The sequence below is a fragment of the Colias eurytheme genome, chromosome 24 (genome assembly GCF_061535395.1).
Source record: "Colias eurytheme isolate Ceu_HAF_F1 chromosome 24, ilColEury1 Martin Lab GWU primary, whole genome shotgun sequence".
NCBI lineage: Eukaryota > Metazoa > Arthropoda > Insecta > Lepidoptera > Pieridae > Colias > Colias eurytheme.
In genome coordinates, this window is record NC_143003.1 from 2,612,888 (window position 1) to 2,640,860 (window position 27,973).

A 27,973-nucleotide genomic window follows, 5' to 3' on the forward strand; every position below is an offset into this window, starting at 1 on the left:
ATGGCGAAACGATAAATTGGTCACAGAGTAATTGTATATTATTTTATGTACATTGGTTATTCTGTCTGTATGGCAAACGAAGAGGCTTGCTTTATCTGTGGTCATCTTAAAAAAAATATAATGTTGCTTCAACCCGTTTTGATGATGATAAATACACATGATATAAGAAAACGGCTCACCTTGTCCAAAAACACTAATTGCTGATTAAAATTATTTAAATCAAAATCAAAATAAAAAACTTGTAATAATTATAAGTATAACATTAATTCGCACGCATTGTTTGACTTGCTGTATATGAATAGGTAACGTAAAAACGTCTAATTTGGTTAATTTTCTTTGGAATAAACTAGTAGTTAATTTTGTTTTGAAGAAAAATCTTTTAAACTGATGATATCATGAATCCAATTTTAAGTCTAGTCCGACTAAAACTCTACTATTATACTTACTAGACCCAGTACTATCCTTTTAAAGCAAGTATTTAAAGCAAGTAATATCACCTATATTAGGTATTAATAGTTATTTAGTAAGATTACTCCTAAGGGCTACCGCACAAGGCCCACCGGCCACGGGCCACAAAACGCCGCCACCGGCATATTTCCTGCACTTTTCATACATTTTATATGGACTCGCCGCACACGGTTGATGCCTGTGGCGGCCACACGCTACACGCGTCTAGCTTCTCGTGGCGGCGTTTGTGGCTGTGGCCTGTGGCTCGTGTGCGGCGACGGTAATAATTGTGTGGAGTGAACTAAAAAGTAGATAATATCAAAGCAAATGTTAGTTACAAGACATTTCGTCAAATCAACCTTGTGATATTACGCTAGGATTGCGAGAACGGTCATTAGTGATGTTCTTTATGAGTTATGAACAAACAAACACTCTATTTTGCACTAAAAGATAGAATCCTAAATTAATATTAAAAATGCGACAGGAACTTTGTCTATCTGTTTCTTCTTCACGCCTCAACTACTAGACCGATTTGGATAAAATTTGAAAGCTAGTAATATTATAAAGGCGAAAGTAACTTTGTCCAGCTGTCTCTTCTTCATGCCTCAACCACTGAACCAATTTGGATGAAATTTGATTCTTACAGAGATAACTTGAGACTTGAGAAATAATAGAGGATAGGTTTTATCTCGGAAATCGCACGGAAATTTGAACTATACTGTTTTTTTTTTGCTTCGAGGGCTACAAAGCCGCGGACGGAAAGAAAGTAATTTTAAAATACTCATCCTAGGTATATTTTAAGCCTCAAAGGCAGAAAATAGCTATTAAATTTTTAATCCTACTATTAAAGCGTCCAAGTTCCTGGGTAACATTGAATGCATGTCTTTAATACTCTGCTAAAGTATGGTATCTGTATGAGATTTTGTACAAAAATATATTTAAACCCAGATTAGCACATAGGCCACTTGTAGGATCAAGCAGGTCAAGGAGAAGCAGTAAAAGTAATAACATTGTTTCTTGCAGATTATTTTATTATGATAATCCAGTAATACGACAGGTAAATGACCGTAATTATTCGTCTAATATCTAAATTTCTCTACGAGATTTTTCCGGTGATTTTAATGTATTTATTTTATATCAATAATTTTATAGCAAATAATACCTATTAAATGACATTGTTTAAAAAAAGAATCGAGTAACAACCATTTAATAAATTTAAAAAAGATCCAACCAAAATCGTCGCCTTACTCCATGACGTGACGGTATTGCCATGATGCCTTGAAATTAACAATCAACGCGCCTAAAGAAGTTTAATTTCAAAATCTTTGTAAAATACAGTTGAATACAAATGACAAGTAAATAAAATTTAATTACTTCATTTAAATTTTAAACAATTTCAATTAGAAACACGTGTATAAATGTTATACACAAACACGTGAAATTAAATTACATAATATTATGTATATTTACAACATAATTTTCACCTGAATTGACAAAATGGGCTGTGGTCTCTTTATTATTTAACAACTGTGTTGCAAAGCAAATTCAAATCGTTTTCGGAAAAATATATCTAAATCTAATTGGTATATATTTTATCAATATTAATGATTTTAAAGTATAATATGATGCCTCCCAAGTTTGCTCTATTTTTCTATGCAATGGACTATTGGAGAATTGAAAATCTTGAGAATATTGTGGCCCCAAAAATTATTCATCATGCATGTAATAACTAACAACTAACAGGGTTTATACAAAATTTAAAAACCAGTTTAACAAAATTGGCATAACTAGGTACTACTTGATTGTAGAAAAAAAGTTATTGTATTGTTATAATATGACTGTATACACAAAAAAAACATTGTATATATTAAGTAGGTATAATTATGCATCTAGAAAAAAATACACTCGAATTCCTAAGAAATGACTTAATTTAAACCCTTTTTGTCTCACTTTTTGCGCTTATTTATCGAATAAATTTCATTGTTATTGCATACAAATGCAAAAAACATAGACAACAATATATTTGACCTTGTATGGCAGGTCCCGATGACGCAACAAAAACGTGAGCAGTCTAACAGCCGCGTGCGTATTACTATTATGTAACGATTAATACCGTTTATACGCCTCGCAATTAGTTGACCGAATTGTTGACGGATTTGTTGAGCGATTGGTTGAACTACAGTGCGATTTGTTGATCGATTTATTGTCGATTTTACGCTGTAGTGAGAAGGATGATGGTTGATTTATTAAAGGTAGGTAATTAACGTAAGCAGATTTAACTTAAAGGATTCAGTGCTCGATTTGATTTGAGGTTTTAATTGAATAAATAAACTTTAGATGGATAATTACAAATGTTATATATGTGTTGCTCGTTTTGTCTATTTAGTTCGAATATTGTGATTAGTTATATTACTAATTACACCAGTATATGAAGTGACTTTAGTGTAGCGGTGTGTAGGGAGATGAATTTAAGATTTCTGCCAATAGAAACATCACTTAATAACAGTTGTGTTTTTCTATACCAACATTCTATCTTTAGTTCAACCCAAAAATTATTATGCTATTATAAACAAGACTTGTTTGACAAAAATAAATATTGTTTATTCATAAGATTCCCAACAATCGCCTAGTCTGCAATCTGCCTTAATATTCGTCATTACGTAACACCGCTAGGATTACAGAGTCCTTGACAGGAAAATTATTGTCGTCGCGGTCACGTGATTGGAGAAAAATACATGTGAACTTACAAACGTGACCACAATTACGACGATTACAAAGATACTATGATCCAATTATATTATGAACATAATAAACAAATAAATTGCTTTAATTATAAAGTTATGCATTTATTATAAAGGCTTTGTCAGATAGGACGCGTATTTTAGCGCTGCGTAGTAGCGCTGCAGCGTCCTGTTTTAACGTCGCGCGAGGCTTCGTCAAACAGAACGCTTTAGCGCGCGTTAGGACACAATAATTGATATTATTAAAGCTGCATGTTGTTTACATAATTATTACTTACGAACAAAACAAGGTACAGCGATATTAACTCCGGAGTCGGAAGAATTTTTTACTTACCAGTTTCATTAATTTCTTCTCCGATTTGTGCCCACAATTTTGCCTTCATTGATATATCTTTATAGTTTATATGAACTATCCTTCGTATTATATAAGCATGGATATTTTCTAACCAATTCTATCAAATTTTCGGTCATTATGCAGTATTTTATTATTATTTTACGCCTATTAACGCCGACGCTAAAATAAAATTTGTAAAAAAATACAACACCCGACGTTAAAGCGTCCTAACGCCGCGACAGAGCGTTGCGTACTGCTAGCGCCGGCGCTCTGTTTGACGGTATTCTACGATGGTAGTAGAACACATCTTAGCGTCATATCGCGGCGTCAACTTAACGCTCTGACGCGCGCTAAGTACGCGTCCTGTCTGACAAAGCCTTAAAGTTTAACTTGGTTACGTAATTGTTTGTCTGTGTGGTAGGTAAGAAAAAATAAGATATTTAAATCTTCTTATATACCTTCAATGTTATTCAAAATCTTTTTCGAGAATCTGTAATAGCAAAAAAGTCTAAATTTTCCCATTTTTGTGTAATAGCAAAAAAGTAAAATTTTCCTATTTACATACATATTTTTGAAAATCACAACACAAATTCGATGGCAAAGGTGAATACGCCTAATAATACAGGTAATTGCAGTAAAAACTAAACGCGCTAGAATAGTTTTTCACAACTATTTATTTAAACGTATCGAAAAGTTTAAACTAAAATTATATTATAAGATATAGGTAGTAATTATAAGACAAATTATGATTTTTATTATTGTATCATACGACTTACTATATAATATAACAGGATAATAAAATAAAAACTGAGTCAACACGCATAGAATTTATTTTTAAACGCACATTAAAACATCGTATATTATTAATTAGTTACTGATAAACATTTGTTTACTAAGGGGAAAATATTATGTAACTGTCCTCCACGTAATTGCTGAACTAGCATAGATATGGCATAGATATAATAAATATGTCCATAAAGTGCAGATTATAAATGCAACTAAAATATAGATAATGTTGGCACGTGTTCTGTCATGTGGCTGTGGAAAATCGTTTATTCGTCTAAACATAATATACTTAGGTATTATTTAAGTGATAAGAATTGTAACATATTACTTTAATATGCATCATGGAATGTTAGGAAACTAACTAACTATCCATACTAATATTATAAATGCGAAAGTAACTCTGTCTCTCTGTCTGTTACTCAATCACGCCTTAACTACTGAACCAATTTGCATGAAATTTGGTATAGAGATATTTTGATATCCGAGAAAGGACATAGGCTACTTTTTATCCCGGGAAATAGGATAGGTTTTATCCCGGAAATCCCACGGGAACGGAAACTATGCGGGTTTTTCTTTCGGGCGAAGCTGCGGGTAGAAAGCTAGTATCTAAATAAGTCGGTTTAAAATAAATCTACAAAGTTTGAACGAAATCTGGCCGTTTAAAGTGGGTCAAAATCGCGCCCAAAGAAGTCGGTTACAAACAAACAAACATACTATACAGGTGAAGCTAATATAAAGGTAATTACGCAACACAACAATATACTAGGTTTTGGCAAAGTCCAAAATGGAAAATTTGAATACACTTATATTTTATACATAGCAATATCTGACCCGGATGACCCTAGGGTCTGCTAAATGTAAGTAATAATGGTGTAAAATATGCAATATTTCAAAATTAGCTAATCAACAAAATTCATAAATGCACATTTACAATTCAAAATCAGTTCTAACTAGAATTTATAAATTTTGAAATTAATATTGTACCTACGTTATAAATTTAATTTCAAGCAATTCAAATCAAACATTTTTATTATATAACTGAAATAATTTTTAAGTTTCACATAATAACAAAATAATGTAGTCTAAAATAACATATTATCATTTTCACAAACTACTAAGCATATATACTTAAGAATAATACAAAAAAACGACAGAAAAACGGATTTATAAAATTTCCATACACTGCGCTACATAATAAAAAATATTTACGATATTAAATAATATGCTACTTTTATTAAATTACTAATAGACTAAATAATTATTTTTTATCTGTTATTGTTATTATTTCATATGTAAAACACTATTTGTAATGTACTGAAGAAATAGGCACACGTAATATTATTCTAAAGTCCCGTTCCATTTTATCTATGTACTTCCACTTGAGTGAGTAGTTACAACATAAAATTATCCTGCTCTTGTTTAATTTGTTGAAAACGGTATTATAGTACCTCTTCATAAAGCTCCGTAGACACTACAAAAACAAAATTCTAAATCAATGAACTAAACTAAGTCAACAAAAAATAAAAGAGGCATAATTAATTATAATGCTTGCCTTCTTGCAGCACATTTAACCAACATTTTCAAAAATAACTAGGTTCCCGATTCATACAGTATTTAGCTACTGCGTCGTTCTTTTAAATGAAACCACTTTAAAGTAATTACACCAGGTTTCTACACCAAATTACCCAAACCAAAAAAAAACACTCAAAATTTTAAATGGCATTTAAAATTCACATTTATGTTACGTAAGTTTATTATATTAACCTTAGACAATGGTACGAATTAGTTTCGCTCAGTGAACTCAAACGTGACGCGGCGCACGTGCGTGGATCAGATGGACACTTCACGTGATAATTATGCTATTATTATGTGATATTGTTATCCTATAAGTTGCTGTAATTGTTACATGTGCGATTTTCTTATTTAATGTTTTTGGAGGCGTCGGTGTTAAGACTGGCGCCATCTTGAAAAGGCGCCAATCTTGATGTTTTTATTATTTTTGTTTCATGTTTCACGTCTTTGTTAAATACATAAAAATATATAAATACTAGCGGTCCGCCCCGGCTTCGCCCGTGGTACATATGGAAAATAGATGTTGGCCGATTCTCAGACTTACCCGATATGCACAGAAAATTTCATGAGAATCGGTCCGGAGGAGGAGGTTTCGGAGGAGTATGCAGACTAACATTGTGACACGAGAATTTTATATACATATAAGATTTAATACACCGGGCATGTAACATTGGAATACAATCTTTATTTTCGTAAATCGTAATGTTTTTTTTTATGTGAATCATCACAACGTAGAAGAAAAATGTCAATACGTTTTAAAAGCAATATCCTATTTGAATTGTCTATTACTCTATTGTATTAAAAAATAGTATCCTGGCTTTTGTCATATATCCGAACCGGTTAATAGATATCTTAAGGTTAAATAATAGTCTTTAAGTTCGTAATTTATTAGTAAGTATGTACTTTTCCTCTGATCCAAGGTCCATATACTTCCTTGTGTGATGTGAATAGTAATCTTTATTGGCTAATTTAGAGGCCTATTAGCTAATTGTTTTTTCTAACTGGCAACTATTTAACTCGAGCGAAATATACTTTGTTTGTGAATATTAATATTAATTACACATCTTCGTAAACTATAATTGATATATTTAAGTAAATTTACTATATTAAGGACATAATTACCTACTTGTTAATAATTAAAAATGGATTGTTTGAGTATTAAATACAATTTATGAATATTAGAAAAATTAAGAACTAAGGTGGTAAGAAGGAAGAACTATTTGATTTGGAAAATTTCTAATCATAATTTAGATTAAGCCAAAGCTCCGCTCCTAAAAGTTTAATATTTATTATTTATTATTCAGCCATGGCTGTCCCACTGCTGGGCAAAGGCCTCTCTTCCCTTCGTCCATGTCTTCCTATTGTGAGCAATTTTAAACAAATAAATATATATTAAAGGAATAAACAATTCCAAGCAGGAAATACATTATGATGTAGAGAAGCAGCGAGGGCGACCTCTCCTGCGGTCGGCAGTTTTCCTCTTGCCTTGGAGAAGATCAGCTATTTTCCGCGCTATTTGTTATTATTTTATTACGAAATGTTGTACTTTTCATCTGCTTTGTTATTTAAAAAGTATCTGTAGATTATTGAATGAGTTGGTCACGGCACAACGTGGAAATTAATTTACCTATTGCAATTTTTTTAGGTATTCTACTACAAAGTATTAGTTAGATGGTTCCTGCGGAATAAAAAAAAATCAACAAACTTTTATTTTAATTATAATAACAAAACATCGATCACAAACAAAAACTCTAATGTAACTTCATTGATTATTGTTTTGTGCATTACTGCTACAATTATTTTTACTTACCTAACCTTTCAAATACCTTCTAAACACTAAAATTCACACAACCTCATATTAGATATTTCATACCTTGGCCACTAGAATCATCTCAATACCAATACGAATTAAACTATTGACCCTTGGAGATGCGCCAGCGCAGCACAGATAAGGAACTAAGCAATAGGTCACAGTAAATAGAATACAAACAGTAACGCAACTTAGCTTTTTCGATAAAATATTTACCTACCATTGAAGCTTTGTTACTTTGTAAATTCTTAACTTATCATTTCGCGTAATCCTACTATCCTAATATTATTATCACGAAAGTTTGTAAGATTGTTTTGATGTATGTTAATCTTTCAGGGGAAAACCACGGACGGTTCTTGATAAAAGTGGGCGGTGATGTAGCTTATGTATGAGAATAACATAATATAAGCTATACTTACTCGCTAATGCGGGTTCGTCCGCAAGTGAAACCGTACGGCACAGCTAGTCATAAAGCAATATACGGTACGCAGCGGCCGTTAGACAAAAACGTTTCGTGCAATCTACTCGCTACTAACACCGCGAAACCCGCTTACAAGTCTCGTCGATGCGCATGTTTGTGTGAGCCCTAACTTTTGTTGGTAGTTTCCGTACCGTTTGTTCTGTATACTGTGACTAGGTCAACAGCAATAACTGAAAGCACATGCGATACCACGTGGTCACCGCACGTTCACACCAACGTGCTGAAACTGAAGTATGGCACATGCGTTTGCGCAGCCGATAGATTAACTTGTAGAAGTTATTCATTTACGATAATAAGAGAGTAACGTGGTCTTAAAAGTGCAATTTAGTACTAAATGTAGTGGGGAAAGTTTCGGATATACCTATCCCCTGAATTTGGGAAATTTTATGATATATTGTATTCAAATCTGCGTAGTTATTAAGGTGTCATTGTATGGCAAAGATTCAAATAAACAATATGCAGGTAGAATAGTCCATTTAATATAACTATACTTACTCGCTTAACTATACAGGTGTTGGCAAATTTGTTTGGAAAAGCATATAAAGTTATAGATGGTAAATTAAATTAATGTTGGAATTAAATCTTTTTAGGGCTTTCTCTTCTATCTGATTTAAAATATAAAAGTTTTATTTTAGATTTGATTTGAAGACTTTATCAAAAGTACTTGATTTTTATCGTAACATTTATATAATATTATCGTATGCATTTAATATAAATGCTAAATAACAATGTAAATAGGTACTTATTGTGTCTGTAACAACTAACAATTAATAAGATGTGATGTATGGAAATTGGCAGAGATTTTATTGTTTACATTTACACGATAACATCTTATGTATATATAATCACAATGCGTTTATTAATATACATATTTCTATATCTAATCCACAATGATAATATAAGAAATGGTTCTTTATTGCTACAATTCAATATTGTCATTTATGTCTGCATGTGTTTATGTTTGACCTACCTAGTATCACGCTGCAAATCCGGAATTCATTGATATTATTTTATACAAAAAATAATAAATACATACAATATGATTAACATAGACAGTTTTTACAAAACGAAAATTGACAATAAACGCTAGAATTACCTACTTATAATTAACTAGCTTTTCGCCCGCGTCTTCGCCTGCGTTTTCAAAGGAAAACCCGCATAGTTCCCGTTCCCGTGGGATTTCCGGGATAAAACCTATCCTATGTGTTAATCCAAGTTACCCTCTATATGTGTGTGCTAAATTTCATTATAATCGGTTCAGTAGTTTATGCGTGAAAACCATACATACATATATACATACAAACCTTTCCTCTTTATAATATTAGTATAGTAATTAATGTTTTACGTATCTCAACGTCTGAAATAAATATCCTATTGAGAAAATATGATATTATACCATTACAATGTGGACTGATTAAATGTCGTAAAAATAGGGGTTAATTATTATTAGTGTTTCCCGACGAGTACAATATGGGGGTCTTCAAGCGTAGAGTGAACAGGCACCTTCTAGGGAAGCGCGTTCCATCTTAGACCACATCTCAGCTTTACATCAGGCGAGATTGTGGTCAAGCGCTTCCCTATTCCCAATAAAAAAAAAATAACAATTTTAACGTTAGTCCAAACCGGAACAAACTTAATCCACGTGTTTTATAATAAATAACTGTAGTATTGTAATACTAGTAATGGAAATCCGCATTGTACATCCTTAATATTTAAAGCGTATTATTATACTATTATGTTATACGCTATTGTTATTTAGCCATATAGTATATCTGTATTATGTATATACTAGATTTCCGCCCGCGGCTTCGCCCGCGTTTGCGAAGGAAAACCCGCATAGTTCCCGTTCCCGTGGGATTTCCGGGATAAAAACTATCCTATGTGTTAATCCAAGTTACCCTCTATATGTGTGCTAAATTTCATTGTAATCGGTTCTGTAGTTTTCACGTGAAAGAGTAACAAACATCCATACATCCATACATCCATACATCCATACATCCATACATCCTTACAAACTTTCGCCTTTATAATATATATATTAGATATATTAGATATATTAGATATATTAGATATATTAGATTTATTTCTTTACTAATATTGTAAAGACATTATAAAACATTTATATTTTTGGATGTTTGTCTTTACAAACATCTGTATTGACAATATTTGTAACTACTGGACCGTATTCGAAAAAATTATCTTTATCTGATCGTGGTAGACTGTATTTGTCTATACAGGTGAACCGGGATGGATTTCAGATTTTTTCATTTACATTCATAATTTGCATCCTTTTCATTTAATACTATGAATTATAACAATTGTTTTAACACTCAAAAGTTATATAGCAAATAAGGAAGCTAAAATGTACATAAACGCCAATTAATCTTGAACAATACATGAATGCATTTCACTATAAATTCATAGTAAATCTTGAAAAGTTTCGGTCGTAAAATCCATTGAGAATTTTTCACGATGTTAAACAAAGCAACGTGCAGCGCACGTGCTTGCTGCGACCATGGTTTTATATTTTATGGGAATGTCCCATTTATATTTAATTTAAATGAATAAAAAGGTTGTCTCAAATGAACACAGTTTGATTTGTAGATCTTCTATATTCTAATGGTAGATATAATTAGGTAGGTAGGCTGGAATTGGCAATATGCCAATTATAAAAGTTTGAGAATTCGACATACAATTTTTACTTAAATTAATCGTATCTTAATAATTTAATCGATTTATTCAATTAAACAGCTGCATTAACGGTATTGTCACTTCATCTAGATAATCATTTATTTGCCCTCACATTGTTAAAAAGGTAAACACGATCATATAGTTGTTTACATATATTACATAACATATTTAGATAGTGCAAAGAGTATAATGCGCAGTGCCAAAACATTAAAGTCCAGGACAACATGATAGCTATGTAATAACCATAGTACATACATTGTAGTAGTAGTAATAATTATTACATTCTTAATATTTTCCGTAAACTAAAACTGTTACGCTCATTTAGGTACATTTTACGCTTCAAATAAATTTAAATAAAACCGGCCAAGTGCGAGTCGGGCTCGCGCACAAAGGGTTCCGTAGCAGCAAATATAATAAATTACAGTTAAATCAACCTATCTCAAAAACTATAAGAGATACTTTGATCAAACCAAAAATCGTTGAAAGAGTTAATTAGCATGCATCACCTCTATTTTTTTTAGAATTTTATACCCCGTAGTTATAAAAATAGAGGGGGGGGGACATACTTTTTACGACTTTGAGAGCTGATATCTCAAAAACCGTTCACTTTAAGAAAAATGTTTTTTAGAAAACTTTATATCATTTTAAAAGACCTTTCCATTGATACCCCACACGGGTATGTACATCGAAAAAAAAAATTTCATCCCTCAGTTACATGTATGGGGGGCCCCACCCCCAATTCTTTTTTTTACTATTTAGTGTCATATTTTTGTAGCGGTTCATACAACACATATTCCCATCAAATTTCATCACTGTAGTACTTATAGTTTCCGAGTAAATCGGCTGTGACAGACGGACAGACGGACAGACGGACAGACGGACATGACGAAACTATAAGGGTTCCGTTTTTGCCATTTTGGCTACGGAACCCTAAAAATGAATATCAACATGGCTGCCCTATACATTGCGCTGGCGCACATTTCAACACACGATTATTTGTATTGCGCAACAAATGTTATTACTACAATGTATGTACTATGGTTATTATATAGCTATCATGTTTTCCTGGACTTTAATGTTTTGGCACTGCGCATTATACTCTGCACTATTTACATAAGTTATGTAATATAATATGTAAACAAGTATAATATGAACGTATTTATCTATTACTAGCTTCCGCCCACGACTTTGTACGTGCATCCCCGTTTTTCCCCGTTCCCGCAAGAATTTCGGGAAATCCTTTCTTAGCGGATGCCTACGTCCTAACATCTACCAGCATGCCAAATTTCAGCCCGATACGTCCAGTGGTTTGGGCTGTGCGTTGATAGATCACTATATCAGTCACCTTTGAGTTTTATATAATAGCGGTCCGCCCCGGCTTCGCCCGTGGTACATATGAAAAATAGATGTTGGCCGATTCTCAGACTTACCCGATATGCACAGAAAATTTCATGAGAATCGGTCCACCCGTTTCGGAGGAGTAGGTATGCAGACTAACATTGTGACACGAGAATTTTATATATAAGATATAGATTATAGGTAGAGTACGTTTCATATTCTATGTGTCGTGAATCGTGATATTATGTTATTCCGTACACGGAAATTAATATAGGTACCTACGCTAAAAACTTTAATTCCGATTCATAAAGTAAATATTTATTTGTATATATGCCTTTGCTTTTAATTTATTGGTCACAATAATACAAGTTCGGTTAATTTTTTATTCCATGCCCGATAAAACTTCTCATCCGGGACAAAATCGTGTAAATCAGAATATTTTTCCTACAGTTATAATGTAGAAATACCGCCGAATACTTAATACAATATTACATATACTATAAAATTGAACTAAAAATATCTGAAAGCGGTATCGAATTTTAAATTAATCTATTTTGAAAAATATCTAATGTATTTACAGGTTTAGAAGTTTAACATATTATTATTTAGCCCGGAAAGAACGTGTAGCCCGCATCGCTAAATTTAAGTTCACTGACTTAGACAACCTAACGGAGACTATTTTCTGATGAATAGACTTAAGAAAATTTAGGATAATGTAAGAGCTTTACTTTTATATTTAAAAATGAACAGTGTAGTATTTGGTAAAAAAATGCAATAATATACTAGGTACTTTTTTTCTTGTCTCGTACTGAAGCGTAGCTCCACGTGTAGATCCGGAAAAGTTATATAAATCTATTGGAAAAAAACGAGCTTATTTAACTGTACAATACAAACTTGACCAAAATATTGTATGGAAAAACAATACTCTTTAAATCTACCTAAACATAAATACAATAAACCAAAAACTCGTGACGAAACTCCGCTGAAAACAAAAAAATCTGCGTCCGACAAAGTCTTAAGTCACTTGATAATTTATACGACTTCCCATTCGCTCGGACTTTGCCAAAACAATGAGAATACATAAAAATGTTTCCAGCACACGTGCCCCGGTCACGTGTTCATGTTACTTTTTGTTCTATTACTATGTGAATAATTATGAGAATCTAGAATTTCAGTTTTGAATTTATCGTTTATGAATTGTGTATTTCGCTAGACTTTTACACGAGCAACAAAAAGGAAGTTGGCTCAAGGAACAGAATTTAATTCAGGTAATATCAAGTAAATTGACTAGGAAGTGCACTTGTGTTTGCTTGTTCATTATAAAATTTCCTGTGCAGTTGTTACGTAATAATGATTTAGTAATCTGTGGCAGTGAGCTTTTTTTTATTGAAATTAGCCACTATTTCTGAATGTTAAAAAAAATGCTATAATTCAATTTCCAATTGCTTTCAGTGGAATTAAAAAAACAGGCTAATACTTATTGAGAAGCATACAACTCAATATTATAAATTATAATAATTTAGGTCAATTCTTACAATAGATACTTGATAAATTTAATTTCAATCAATAAAGCATTATTACAACATACAATATCATATAATATTCTGGCATTTGGAAGTTATGCAAAAATACCCTTTTGCGTATTTATTAATTAATTTTCCTCAGAAAAATCTAAACCCACGTAATTTGCTTTCGTACAAAGTGTTAACAAATTCTTAACCAACTCTTCTGTTGAGTTTAGGTAACCTGTAAATCTATTAATAGGCATTAGGCATTAAATAAATAAAATATAGAAATTACTATTATCGTCCAAAATGTAGCAAGTCATTATTACATTGCAAAATCATTTTTTATTAATGATTCACCTATAGATAAAATCGATACGAAGTTTTACTATTTTTTATAATATGTAATTCGTTACATGACTACTATTATTTACTAACTGTGCCCCGCGGTTTTACCCGCGTTGCTCCGCTCCTATTGGTCTTAGGCCTTAGTGTGATGATATATAGCATATAGCTTTCCTCAATAAATGGGCTATCTTACGCCGAAATAATCTTTCAAATTGGACCAGTAGTTCCTGAGATTAGCGCTTTCAAACAAACAAACTCTTCAGCTTTATAATATTATGTATAGATTATCCTTGTAGGTATACAATAAACGTGAGGCAACCAAAAAAATTCGTAACCAAAGTCTGTCACGCGACAAACGTCACGTTTGTTTCCAGAAAAACATAATTTTAAACAAAGGGAAACAAAGCTGAAACTTTTTTATTTAACAGACACACGTTTCTTGAATATTTTATATTTATATAAATTTATAATATATATTTATATTTATTTATTTGCAAACGTTATTTAATATGTAGGTATAGGTATATACATAGTAATGGCTGTGGTAATGCTTTGTGTAGGTAATATAGTGCTTTCTCTTATTACTTATATAATTAATTATTTCGTCAATAATATAATAAATAAAAAATCCAATATGACTTAACTTCACAATATTCAATAGATATCTTAACATCCTCGCTCATTATTAAACTATGTACATAAAACTATCCTAGGTTAAATTATCGTCTATTACATTTCCCAAGAAACCTGCGCTATTCAAACCCATATTATTTTCTTCATAAGATTTTTATAAAAAACCACAGACTGCATATTTATAAGGAATTCATTAAAACATTATATCATCAATGAAGCCTTTTATGTTCTTGTGATTATATAATTAATCTGTGATGAGGTCGTGTTCTATGCATTGACGTCTGATCTGCTTATTATAGTTACGATATATTTGTTGGGTAGGTCATGTCTTGTTGTAGAATAAATAAAAATATATAATATCGCTTTTTAATTCTTACTAGCTGTGGCGGGCGGTTTCACCCGCGTGGCTCCACTTCTGTTGGTCTTAGCGTGATGATATACCTATTACCTATATAGCCTTCCTCGATAAATGGGCTATCTAACACCGAAAGAATTTCTCAAATTGAACCAGTAGTTCCCGAAACAAACAAACAAACTCTTCAGCTGTATAATATTAGTATAGATATTACAGACATTCTGATTAAGAAGAAAATTCTCGGCTGTAATTTGTTGTTATGTCTAGGCGTATATAAATATAAGTAAACATAATTAATCATTATTTTAAACAAGGACTTTTTTAACTTGTGAAATAAAAGAATTTTTATATAAAGAACAAATATAATTAAATAAAAAAATAAGGACCAACAGAAAAGCGTCTTTAGTTGCATTTGTATTCATGCAAAAAATATCTGAAAAGTTGAAAAACGTGCGTTATTTTGAGTAAAGTGATACCTAATTAATTAATTATGAAATATTTTTAAAACATCATCTTCTATATCTTCTTATATATATAAAATTCTCGTGTCACAATGTTAGTCTGCATACTCCTCCGAAACGGGTGGACCGATTCTCATGAAATTTTCTGTGCATATCGGGTAAGTCTGAGAATCGGCCAACATCTATTTTTCATATGTACCACGGGCGAAGCCGGGGCGGACCGCTAGTATGTATATAAAACTCAAAGGTGACTGATATAGTGATCTATCAACGCACAGCCCAAACCACTGGACGTATCGGGCTGAAATTTGGCATGCAGGTAGATGTTAGGACGCTAAGAAAGGATTTCCCGAAATTCTTGCGGGAACGGGGCAAAACGGGGTGCACGTACAAAGTCGTGGGCGGAAGCTAGTTGTAATTATAATTATCTATTAAATATAATACAAACATTGCTCTATCATGTCTAAAAAAACCTAATAAGGAAGTGTATTGATAACAAAACTTATCTACTATCTATATGTATACCTACTTAAATATACTTGTGAGTTTGGTCCTATATAAAAAAATCTACTAGCTTTTCAGCCCTATAGATCAAATGTCCTTAGGTGTTTCATCATAGAATTTGCCCTTACTTCTATCTCTAATGTTTCGTTAAATCCAACTGTGCAATTAAATAGTTTTGAAGTGAAACTTCTTTAGGCGCGTTGAGAGTAAAATTTCAGGGTTGCGTCATGGCAATACCGTCACGTGATGGAGTAAAGCGATGATTGTGGTATCTTTGAATCTTATAAAAGAAGTTTCGCTTTTGACGCGTGTGTTCGGCACCCACGTTTTTTTTCTAAATTATCTTTTAACCAACTACTCAAATAGTTTTTCTAAACTCTATTTTAGACGATATTACCCCATACCAACACATTAAAATCCAACAATTTCACCAATGTGGTAAAAAATAAACGTGATCAATCTAAACTTAGTTTAACGAACACAACCCAGTCACGTTTGTAAACCACGTGTCGCCTTGGCTGCATTATATCTAGGGGTTTATAGAATTTATACGGATTGTTCTGGGGAAATGAAAGGCTTATTAGACCACCCAATTTTTAGGGACCCTAACCCTAACTAAGAGTGGTGTAATAAGACTTAGGGAGTTAGTGTCCCGATTTAGGGCGATCGGGTCTGCCCGATCTGCCTAGCTCCCTAAGCGCCCTGCAGATTGGGTAATGTAATAACGTTTAGGGCGGTTAGGGAGCTCAGTTGCCGCGCGACTAGTGCGTGGAGTGGCTGCTTTTGTATGTAAGGTGTCACCAAACTTCCCTACTACAGGTTTATATAACTTAAAAGGGAAGTTCCAAATGTTTGTGATCACACCGCCATGTTAACAAATAAATAAATTGTTTAAATCAATTGTTTATTTAATTGTTTTAAAACTCAACAAGTGTTCAAATTGTTCTGCACCTACTCTTATTAATTCATTAAAACTCCCGGTTCAAGGTTCAAGCACGCTTAGTATTTGCATATTTAAAAGCTTTTCACGTAACCGCAAATACTCTCTTTCTCTTCTTTTTTTAATATTTGTTATTGCGTCAACGGTTGCCACTGCTACAGCAACTTTTTGAAGTTTCGATACTGACGGCGGCATAATGTAAAATGCAACAATACGTTTATCTCTCTAGACATTCGCGTATAAAATGAGTTAGGGCCCAATTCGCAGAGAAGTGTAATAAGCGCCACACTAACTAGGGAACACGCCCACCCTAGATGCAGGGCCCTTCATATCGGGTAGTGTAATAAGCCTTTGACGTAGTAGTGCAAGGTTATTCAATTTAGCAATAGATAATATGTGTGGTTTAGTGACCTGTTAAACTAGGTTTATGGATTGAACTTGTCGTTTGAACAAGGTTTTGGATGATATTTTTAAAATAACAACTGATTTAGAGATATCGCAAGTAATGCTGTTTTATACATTTTTGAAACCACATTATATTTGTTTACTGCGTTTTTATACATTTTATAAAAAAAAAAATTTAAGGCATTAGTTAGATATTATTAGAGCAACAGATATCTGTAAAAAACCGGCCGAATAGATAACATCCTCCTTTTTTTTGAAGTCGGTTAAAAATATGCGAGTAAAGAAGAATATGCTTAAGAATTCCTCATAAAACTATTTAAAAAACGCATAAAACTAACTTCCTATACGCGTTTATTACAAGTAATTATTCACCACAATGTCTAGGAAGCACTTTTACTCTTCCATTCAGCAAGAGATCCATCAAAGAATGCCTTTATGTCATTACATATAACAAAAACGTGATAAAATGAACACAATCCGCTTATTATGTCACGATTTGATTCGGTACAAGATAAGAAGGAATTTTAAATACGATAATATATGTACATATAATAATTATTTTATATCTTCGAAGGGGGTATTATCTTGATGTATGAGTCATTGGTAAAAGTCCCTAGATTGAATTATTATAACCCATCATAACAGTTATATAATTAACTAGCGGTCCGCCCCGGCTTCGCCCGTGGTACCTACATGTTTAAACTATCCTATCTCTCAAGTTGGATCGAACTGCACATGATGTGCGAATTTTATTATATAGTCCGTTTTCTTATGGGCATGCTTGTATGGAAAGGTATACATTTTTGAGTAAAGCAATGAAATTTGGTTCGAATGTTGTACTCGTCCACCTAAGCCCAAATCGCCTGGTAGCCAGTGTCTACTCCCCGGCAGAATGGAGGGAGGGGGGGTTATAGAACAGAGCGCCCGGCGCTCGGAAAAAAAATTCTGGTGGATTCATTTGGCCCTTTGAGTCAAGTTTGGTGTCGTTATCAGGTAACTAGATGATGCCCAATTCATTCCCCATACCAGTTTTTTAGGGTTCCTTAGCAAAATATGTCACAATCTTTAAAATAATAAACTTTTGGCAGTGGCAAAATCCAAACAAACCAATATATTTTTATATTTTTGTATCAAACTTGGTTGTTAAAAAAATACTGTCTGAAAGGCCATTTCATGCAGATTATAAAAACATTAACATGTAACATATATATTACCATTTTCTATGTGAAATAAATTATAGAAAGTACAGGAACGTTCGTCAGCGCAGCGTAGGGGACGGCTAATAGACCCGAAAAATAAGCAATAACATAAAACAAAAACCAGTCAAGTGCGAGTCTGACTCGCCCATCGAGTGTTTCGTACTTATTTTTGTCCTATACCATGTTATCTTGTCTGGTAGGACCTGGTTAACTGATACACACACACTTTCGTCTTTATAATATTAGTGTGATTTTTAATCATCTTTAAATTATAAATGAAGTCAGGTAACATTGTTAAAAATAAAGATAGATAATAAAAGAACGTTTTTGTATTAATAATAATGACAACCACCTCCACAATAACATAATTCGGTACATTTGAGCTGGCGTATAAAACACTTTAATCTGGAATTGCAAGATTTCACGCACCGACATCTTATCAATTCAAAGCTTCTCTTTTCTTTTTATTTCAGATGGGCAAGGAATATTTTTATTTTTTTAGGTCCCTAAATATATATTATACAGCCTTTAAAACTGCCCTTAAGGTGTGTTGTTTAAGGGCAGCTTCTGTGGGAGGCAAATTTTCGATTTGCCTGTCCGTTTTTGTTAAAAATTTGTTTGCGACCCTCATTTACTGTCACAGCGGGGTACAATGTGAAAAACAAACATGTACTTATAATAATTATAAAAAAATATAAGTTCTGGATAAGAGTATCCTTAAAATATCGTGACCGTCCTTATCTATCATGCATTGTAATCACAAACTTTTCAATTTCACTGTCTGCATATTTGCCACTGTAAAGTGCTTCAAATCCTCGTGTGACATTCGGATATGCCTTCCATACCTCAAATGCAGGTGTACCTATAGTTCTTTTAGACCTTCTAGCTTTGGAACACACGATATAGTAGTAGTAGCCAAAATAATGTTAAGAACAGTCGACAGTTATGGCTAGTCCAGAATATCATGTATTCCAAGCTAGAAGATGGGTAAGGACGGTCACGATATTTTAAGGATACTCTTATCCAGAACTTATATTTTTTTATAATTATTATAAGTACATGTTTGTTTTACACATTGTACCCCGCTGAGACAGTAAATGAGGGTCGCAAACAAATTTTTAACAAAAACAGACAGGCAAATCGAAAATTTGTCTCCCACAGAAGCTGCCCTTAAACAACACACCTTAAGGGCAGTTTTACAGGCTGTATAATATATACTTAGGGACCTAAAAAAATCAAAATATTCCTTGCCCATCTGAAATAAAAAGAAAAGAGAAGCTTTGAATTGATAAGATGTCGGTGCTTGAAATTTTGCAATTCCAGATTGAAGTGTTTTATACGCCAGCTCAAATGTACCAAATTATGTAATTGTGGAGGTGGTTGTCATTATTATTAATACAAAAACGTTCTATTATTATCTATCTTTATTTTTAACAATAATACCTGACGTCATTTATAGTTTAAAGATGATTAAAAATCACACTAATATTATAAAGACGAAAGTGTGTGTGTATCAGTTAACCAGGTCCTACCAGACAAGATAACATGGTATAGGACAAATAAGTATGAAACACTCGATGGGCGAGTCAGACTCGCACTTGACTGGTTTTTGTTTTATGTTATTGCTTATTTTTTGGGTCTATTAGGCGTCCCATACGCTGCGCTGACGAACGTTCCTGTACTTTCTATAATTTATTTCACATTGAAAATGGTAAGATATATGTTACATGTTAATGTTTTTATAATCCGCATGAAATGGCCTTTCAGACAGTATTTTTTTAACAACCAAGTTTGATACAAAAATATAAAAATATACTGGTTGGTTTGGATTTTGCCACTGCCAAAAGTTTATTATTTCAAAGATTGTGACATATTTTGCTAAGGAACCCTAAAAAACTGGTATGGGGAATGAATCAGGCATCATCTAGTTACCTGATAACGACACCAAACTCGACTCAAAGGGCCAAATGAATCCACCAGAATTTTTTTTCCGAGCGCCGGGCGCTCTGTTCTATAACCCCCCCTCCCTCCATTCTGCCGGGGAGTAGACACTGGCTACCAGGCGATTTGGGCTTAGGTGGACGAGTACAACATTCGAACCAAATTTCATTGCTTTACTCAAAAATGTATACCTTTTCCCATAAGAAAACGGACTAATAATCGGTTAAGTAGTTTAGGAGTCCATTGAGGACGAACATTATGACACGAGATTTATATATATTAAGATATTATATTACCTATATTATATTATATCATATTATATTATATTAAACATCAATATGTGACCGTTTACTTGGTGTAATCGATCCCGGAGTTATACCCATTTAATATTCAGAGGGAATAAAATATTATGTACCTTAGTAAAACAACACTTTCAACATTAGGAGAAGGTACTTGATGTCTTTATTTATCTTTATTTCTAGATTATTAAATCATAAATACACAAACAAACAGTATTATCTAATATATTTGCCAATCATGATTATTTTTAGGATTCGTAATCAAAAGATACCAACCTATGATTTTATTACATCATGTTTTCATCACCAATGCAACAGCATTAATTTATTCATAAATAAACAAACAAAATAATAACAAAATACATATCACTACATAGTATAAAACAAAATCGCTTTCTCTGTCCCTATGTATGCTTAAATCTTTAAAACTAAGCAACGGATTTAGATGCAGTTTTCTTTAATAGATAGAGTGATTCAAGAGGAAGGTTTTAGTATATAATTTCTTAGGTTTTAATCAACGCATGCGAAGCCGCGAACGGAAAGCTAGTTAATTGTGAAAAGAAAACGCGTGATTATTCTCGAAACGTCGACGCGAAACGTGTTCATGAAAACGTGAGGCGGGTCGCGTGAGGCACAAATCTGGATTCACTTCAGCCACATAATGCGATATTCAATATATTTTTTTCGTATACATAAAACATTCATATTTCAAACACAAATTGAATGAATGAATGAATAAATGTTTATTTAACACCATATTGAACAAAATTAAAAAAAACTTAGCTACATGTAAAAGAATGTAAAACTGGCCTTTTTGACAGCGATCTCTATCAGGTAATACAAAATACAAATGACGAGTAAATAGTCTAAAGAATTAAAGGTTTTAGATAGAGTCCATACTAATTATAAATGCGAAGTAACTGTCTGTGTCTGTCTGTCTGTTACTCAATCACGCCTAAACTACTGAACCAATTTGCATGAAATTTGGTATGGAGATATTTTGATACCCGAGAAAGGACATAGGCTACCTTTAATTGCGAAATATTTAACACGGGCGAAGCCGGGGTGGACCTCTAGTGGAATATAATAATTATAAAACACGTTACGTCATGTGAACTATATTATACCGATATCACAATTATCATTGATAGATAATAAAGAATCATCAATCGTCATCAAAATTATATATTTATGTTTCATTAATAAATATTTTTATTTTACATTTATTTCAGTCGTTTACTCACATACCCAATTTTAAGACACGTATTTATCTGGTCATTATAATGAGTAACTGAATATAATTCAATCAAACATAATAAATCAATGCATTTTCTTTATTACTCAAAACAAACCACTTAAAATATTTATTTAATAACCTACATTAAATTTAACTATTAATATTCATATTTTATCAAGAAGCATCGTCAAGAAGTTACATTATTGTTTACGTGTTTAAAATTTATTTATTAACAAAACAAGACTGTTTAAAAGGCATTTACTTATATTGTAAAGATAACCTTGATACATCGTGTAAAAATATTTACAATTAAAATCGTCTATGTATTATCGTATGTAATTCTATAATTAAAGTTTATTAGTCTGCCATCTGTCTGGTTATTAACTTGCATTTTTTGTACCCATATATCAATACACTAGCGGTGCCCCGCGGTTTTACCCGCAGTGCTCCGCTCCTGTTGGTCTTAGCGTGATGATATACGTATAGCCTTCCTCGATAAGTGGGATATCTAACACCTAAAGAATTTTTAAAGTCGGATTAGTAGTTCCTGAGACTACCTACTACTACTACCTACCTAATGATTTCATCATCATCATCAGCCCATATAGGTACGTTCCCACTGCTAAGACATGGGCCTCCTGTGAGGGTACAGGCCATAATCCACCACGCTGGCCAAGTACGCGTTGGCAGATGTCACATGTCGTCGAACTTTTGATTCTTCGACTGCTTTTCGACTGTATGCCGGTTTCCTCAAATTTTTTTCCTTCACATGTAATGATGTATAGGTCAAATATGTGCTTCATGTTAAATTAGAATAATTAGGTTATATTTAAAAATTCTATAGAAAAATTTAAACACACATTTTAGTACATAATTATACAATAATATAGGTACATACTTACACCGTCAAAGTTCTTGCGTAATTTCTACATCTCATAATTACCCAATAATTTCCAGAAAATTCTGGCTCGAAAATTTAATAAAATATACATTTAATAAGTTAGTCCTAACTTCACCCAGCCCACGGGACCAGAACTTTTTTCTAAAAATACAAAGCGTTATACGCTAACATTGTCCATTATTGAGACCGTAACAACGTGACGCACTCACGTTGCTTCTGGCACGTGAACTCTCTTATACAACAGGTAGGGATGCGACGGGGTGGATACGGTAATATATAATAATACTATAATAACACTTCTGTTGTGGAATGTTCCATTGATTAGAAAATTATGTAGTCTCTGTTATGGAATGTTCCATTGATTAGTCATTTTATATGCTACTAGTTGCGGCGCGCGGTTTCACGCGCGGCTAAAATGTAGTAGGTATTTCTTTAACTCAAGTGTTAATCGCATTCATGAGCCTAGTAACTACTGCAAAGTGTCATCAAAATGTAGTTTGGTAAATTTCCCGTAAAAGAGGAAGAAATATACATACATAATCTCTTCTAATCATGTCATGATAATTGAGCAATTTTTTTTCAGCCAGGAAGTTATTGTTGTCTATTCATTGACTTACATGAATCCAGGAGCATATCAAATATTCTACTATGAAAGTAAAATTTCTACATTGCATAGCCTGTTTTTTTGCCTTGATTTGCGCATACACATCGACTAAAAAGAAAATGCGTTAACCACTTTTTTTGTTACAGAAGCGCTTGACCACAATCTCGCCTGATGGAAAGCTAAGATGTGGTCTAAGATGGTACGCGCTTCCCTAGCAGGTACCAGTTCACTCTTCGCTTGAAGACTCCTATATATTGTACTCGTCGGGGAACACAGATTCAGGAAGTATGTTTCAGTCACTTGCGGTACGTAGTACTATTATATATTCTGTGCTTGCGGTTCGAATGAAGAATAAAAAAGACGTGTGGCACTCGGGGACTGCCGCGGTAAAGCTATTGCATGCTATGCCTTCAAGCCACACCTCCGCGCCCGTCGGAGTGGGGAGCGTGAGGTTTTTTTCGTTACGGAATTTCTGGATTCGGTCCCCGCGCTCAAGGCCCGCGATAGAAGCTATGCAATAGCTTAAAAATAAGTCTCCATCGCGATTTAAATCAGTCAAAAATTATCTTATTTAAAACATGACTATTACCATGGCTATAAGCTATTACTTACATCATCAATTGCTCCATATTATATCCATTGCATAATATTCGACCGATATTCATATCTGTACTTTATCGTTTTATCTATGTGAATGAGTTGTTTCTAGGTTAAACTAACTAGATAACGTTAACTTAACGATAATAATGGATTTTGTATCGTAATAGGCAAGTGGCATTAAGCTCATGTGCTTACGTAATACTATTAGTCAGTGAATCAACATATTAATCAATTTTATAGGGTGTCATGTCATTTCTAAAATGGAGAAAAATTTTCACCCCCTGAAAACTAACTACGCTACTAAATTATGAATAAAACTTAAGGCGATGAATTAATTTTTCTAACATTTACGGCCCTTTTCAAACCTTCGTAATTTTTATATTATTAAAGTTGTCGTGATGAAAATTCTTGACAAGAAAGTTCAATAGTAACACAATACGTCTACCGTTTTAGAAACATGATTCCATGATATTTTCTCGATAGAAAAAAAATACAAAGTTCTCATTGTTATTTTTTTTTAATCTCTGGCATCTTCAAAATAACAAACGTAAAGTTACGACTTTTTGGATATTAACTATAAAATATACAACCTATACGTCTACCGATTTAGAATTTTGAAATATGCGATGGTTTTGAAATAAACAAGAAATACTTGAAATTAGCGCGCGACCAGCCAATATAGCGAGAGCCGCCCTGTACCTTCCTACCCCGATCGCTGCAAGAGTCATTCCCGCTACGGCCGTCACACGGGGAGCTTGTGTCGCTCGCGCAATCGTAACAAAGGGTGACAACACGATAAGACAAAATGAGACAAATAGGGACAATAAAGAAAATAAGAAGAAGAAACATAAAGGTTGGAGGAAAAAGAATGCTTACAATTGGAACAAATTAATGAAGTAAGTTGGTTTTATTTTAAATTTGATGATAATTGTATTATAGACGATGTTTGATATGTACCCCTGTTTTAAGTACATAACGAATGTGTAAGGTTTTTTCATTTATAGCATAGATAATCTTTTCAGAAATCCAGAATCCAGAAGGAAAATAAACCCACTGATTGTTCACAATGTGAACCCACTCCTTCGTAAGTACCTTTATTCAGTCAAAAATGTATGTTATCAACGCTCTACTGGTTTTATCGCATGATTCCATTTTTAGCAAAAAGCAACAAAGTGCAAAGAAATAAAAAATCATGGTGAACTTAGTGGAAGTATGGTGGACATAATATGGAACAGGAGCTCATTGGAGTAGTATTATATTTAAAAAAAATACAAAAAAATTTCAAGAATTACATTTCTTAGTAGGTGGCAGATAAGTATGTTGTATAAAGAATTTGATGTTGATATTTATTTCATTTATACTTACTACACCTGTGCGGGAAATTGCTTAGTACTAAAACAGGTTTATATTCATATTTACATAGTAATGTGAGTTTTCATTTCGAAAAATTTTGTGTAAGTATATTAAATTGAGTTCCTGGGTGATCTGGAAACACAATTGGGCCCGGAAGATGGCGCTGCAGTCACTCCTCCTAGTCACATGAACCGATTTGGATGAATATTTGTGTGCACATTTCATTGTTGTGGGATGATTGGTTGATTCGTTTTCACATTAGCTAATATTATGTATTTTTGTTGTAAACTTAATTTAATGTTTATAATACATTATTATTGGTATAAATAAGCCAGTGTTCGTCTCACATTGCTGTACCTGCCTACCTACCCTACCAGGGCCTAACTTTGTTCTGACTATTTTATTTTGATTATTTGTAATGAATAATTACAATTATAATAGAGTGCAAAAAATAAATACATGCGTCAATATATTTTGTTTTTTTTTTAAACAATTTTTTTATTTAAAAAAATATCATTCCGACCGCGGCTTTGCCCGCGTGGAATTAGGTTATATCGTGAATCCTGTTTTATCCCACAGAAGTGTTCAGTTCGGATAAAAAGTATCCTATGTGTAAATCCAGGCAATTAGCTATATTTTATCAAAATTGGTAATGTAGTCATGACGTGATTAAGTAACAACTAACAAAAAAATATACAAATTAACATCCAAAGTTTCGCATCAGTTTTACTGTATTAGTGATATCTTCCACTCTTGACTTTGACTGAGAAGAATTAGGGTTTATAACTTCTTTCAGAAATAGTACCTTTCATTTCTGGGCATGATGTAATATCTACGTCAGCATCAAATTCTATCTAAATCAATTCAGTAGTCCGCGTTATTGAGTACCATTTCATTTTTTCAGAGTAACAATATTTTTTGTTATTTTAAAGATTATTTATAACCTGTATTATTTTGTAATAAAGTAAACATTACGAAATAATAATAATTATTAATAATGTCTAAGTACTTGTTAAAAAGAAGATTATTTGTTTATAAGCAAGAAAATAAAACCAATAAATCAACAATTAAATAAATGTATAACAATATTATAACTGTATGACGACTCCATACATGTTTGTCCCGAGTCGGCCAGCGGCAGCGCGGCGAGTTTGCAATCTGAATGACTTCGCGCACACCCGCGTTCGCGATAGCGAGAGACTCCGCCCGCCAAGCAGTGGATTTTTTTTTGTGTATCGTCTTAAAGGATATGAAATATTTCACGTTTTGATGATCATTTTCTCTGTGTTTGTATAGTTTCCAACTACTTGATGGAAAGTCATGCTTAGACGTCAAGCCTGATTTCATGAACCAAGAGAGACATATGCTATTCCAAAGTAGAACATTTTCAGTTAAAGCAATTCCGAAATAATATTAAATAAATACTTATATAATATAAACTAACTTGAATACGAAATAAAAAACATCCCTAATTTTATATAACGACCCGTTACACAAATACAAAAAATGTATTCTGGGCGCTGCTCGATTAAACAATATAAAAAGTTGGTCGGGATTTTTCCACAAGCCGTTGAGAATTGTAAATTCTTTGGACATGTGACCGGCGTTCACGTGGCCGAGTTGTAAAACCTTTGAAACAACGACAATACAACAAACTTATTAATTAACAAATCTCAATTCAAGTTTTTGAAAAGCGCAAGTACTAAGTCACATTTTTGCGACTTTTTTGTTCTGTTTTATGGAGGTCGTAATGCGGGATTGTTAACTAATTAATCAAATATATTATAGTCAATAAAATTCAATTTAATACATAGATATGTATTAATATAAATTAATTGAATAGAGATCTATTGCCTACATGAAAATGCGTATAAATTACAATAGATTTAAACATATCGAAACCTATATGGAAAGGAAAATCTAAAGCTTATCTATGATAATATTATGAACCTGGGGCATAGCTAATATGTTATATCTTTAAACTAAGCAATTTTTAGTCATTATATAGTATTTTCGTAACCCAACAAAATAAAGTTACACGTTATTCAATGCACATTATCCTGTTTAAAAAATAACATTTAACACAAACACAATGACTAAAACCAGTATCATCATCCTTATTACTATGGTGGTAAATGTTAAAAATACTTATGTAATGACGATTCGAAAGTGCTACTAAATAGTAGTCTAATTGAATAAATGAATGTTTGAGTTTGAGTTTGAACTTGCCAAAAACTTTAGATAACCTATAAACAATATATCCATATAGATTCCAGTCCTTATATAACGAATTGATATATACATACCTTCCGCCCCAGTTCCGCTCACACGCCATTCAACCTTCTGTTTATTTGCGGACAAGGTTTACAGATAAAATGATTCGAAGAATTAATACGATGCGTAGATTGGAATTATTTCATGGTAGTGTTGTTTTAATTTATTTACGTTTACATGCAGATGGGTTTGGTTTAATATTTGTTGTTGACAC

General features: G+C 32.8%; 1 protein-coding gene across 1 annotated transcript; it reads left to right on the forward strand.

The window, feature by feature from the left end:
• The first annotated feature begins 620 nt into the window (after positions 1 to 620).
• LOC149897891 (uncharacterized) lies at positions 621 to 26,109 on the forward strand. Its single transcript, XM_090115678.1, has 4 exons — positions 621 to 727; positions 24,855 to 25,028; positions 25,155 to 25,216; positions 25,291 to 26,109. The coding sequence occupies exons 1-4, from the start codon at positions 621 to 623 to the stop codon at positions 25,329 to 25,331; spliced, it is 384 nt and encodes a 127-aa protein (XP_089971804.1). The 3' UTR covers positions 25,332 to 26,109.
• The last annotated feature ends 1,864 nt before the right edge of the window (positions 26,110 to 27,973 follow it).

What these genes read in the sequence shown, in the direction of transcription:
- LOC149897891 (XM_090115678.1), top strand. Translation starts at nt 621, where the DNA reads ATGGACTCGCCGCACACGGTTGATGCCTGTGGCGGCCACACGCTACAC. An exon ending in GTGGCTCGTGTGCGGCGACG is followed by an intron (nt 728 to 24,854) that starts GTAATAATTGTG and finishes GATCGCTGCAAG; the next exon opens with AGTCATTCCCGCTACGGCCG. An exon ending in CAATGTGAACCCACTCCTTC is followed by an intron (nt 25,217 to 25,290) that starts GTAAGTACCTTT and finishes TTCCATTTTTAG; the next exon opens with CAAAAAGCAACAAAGTGCAA.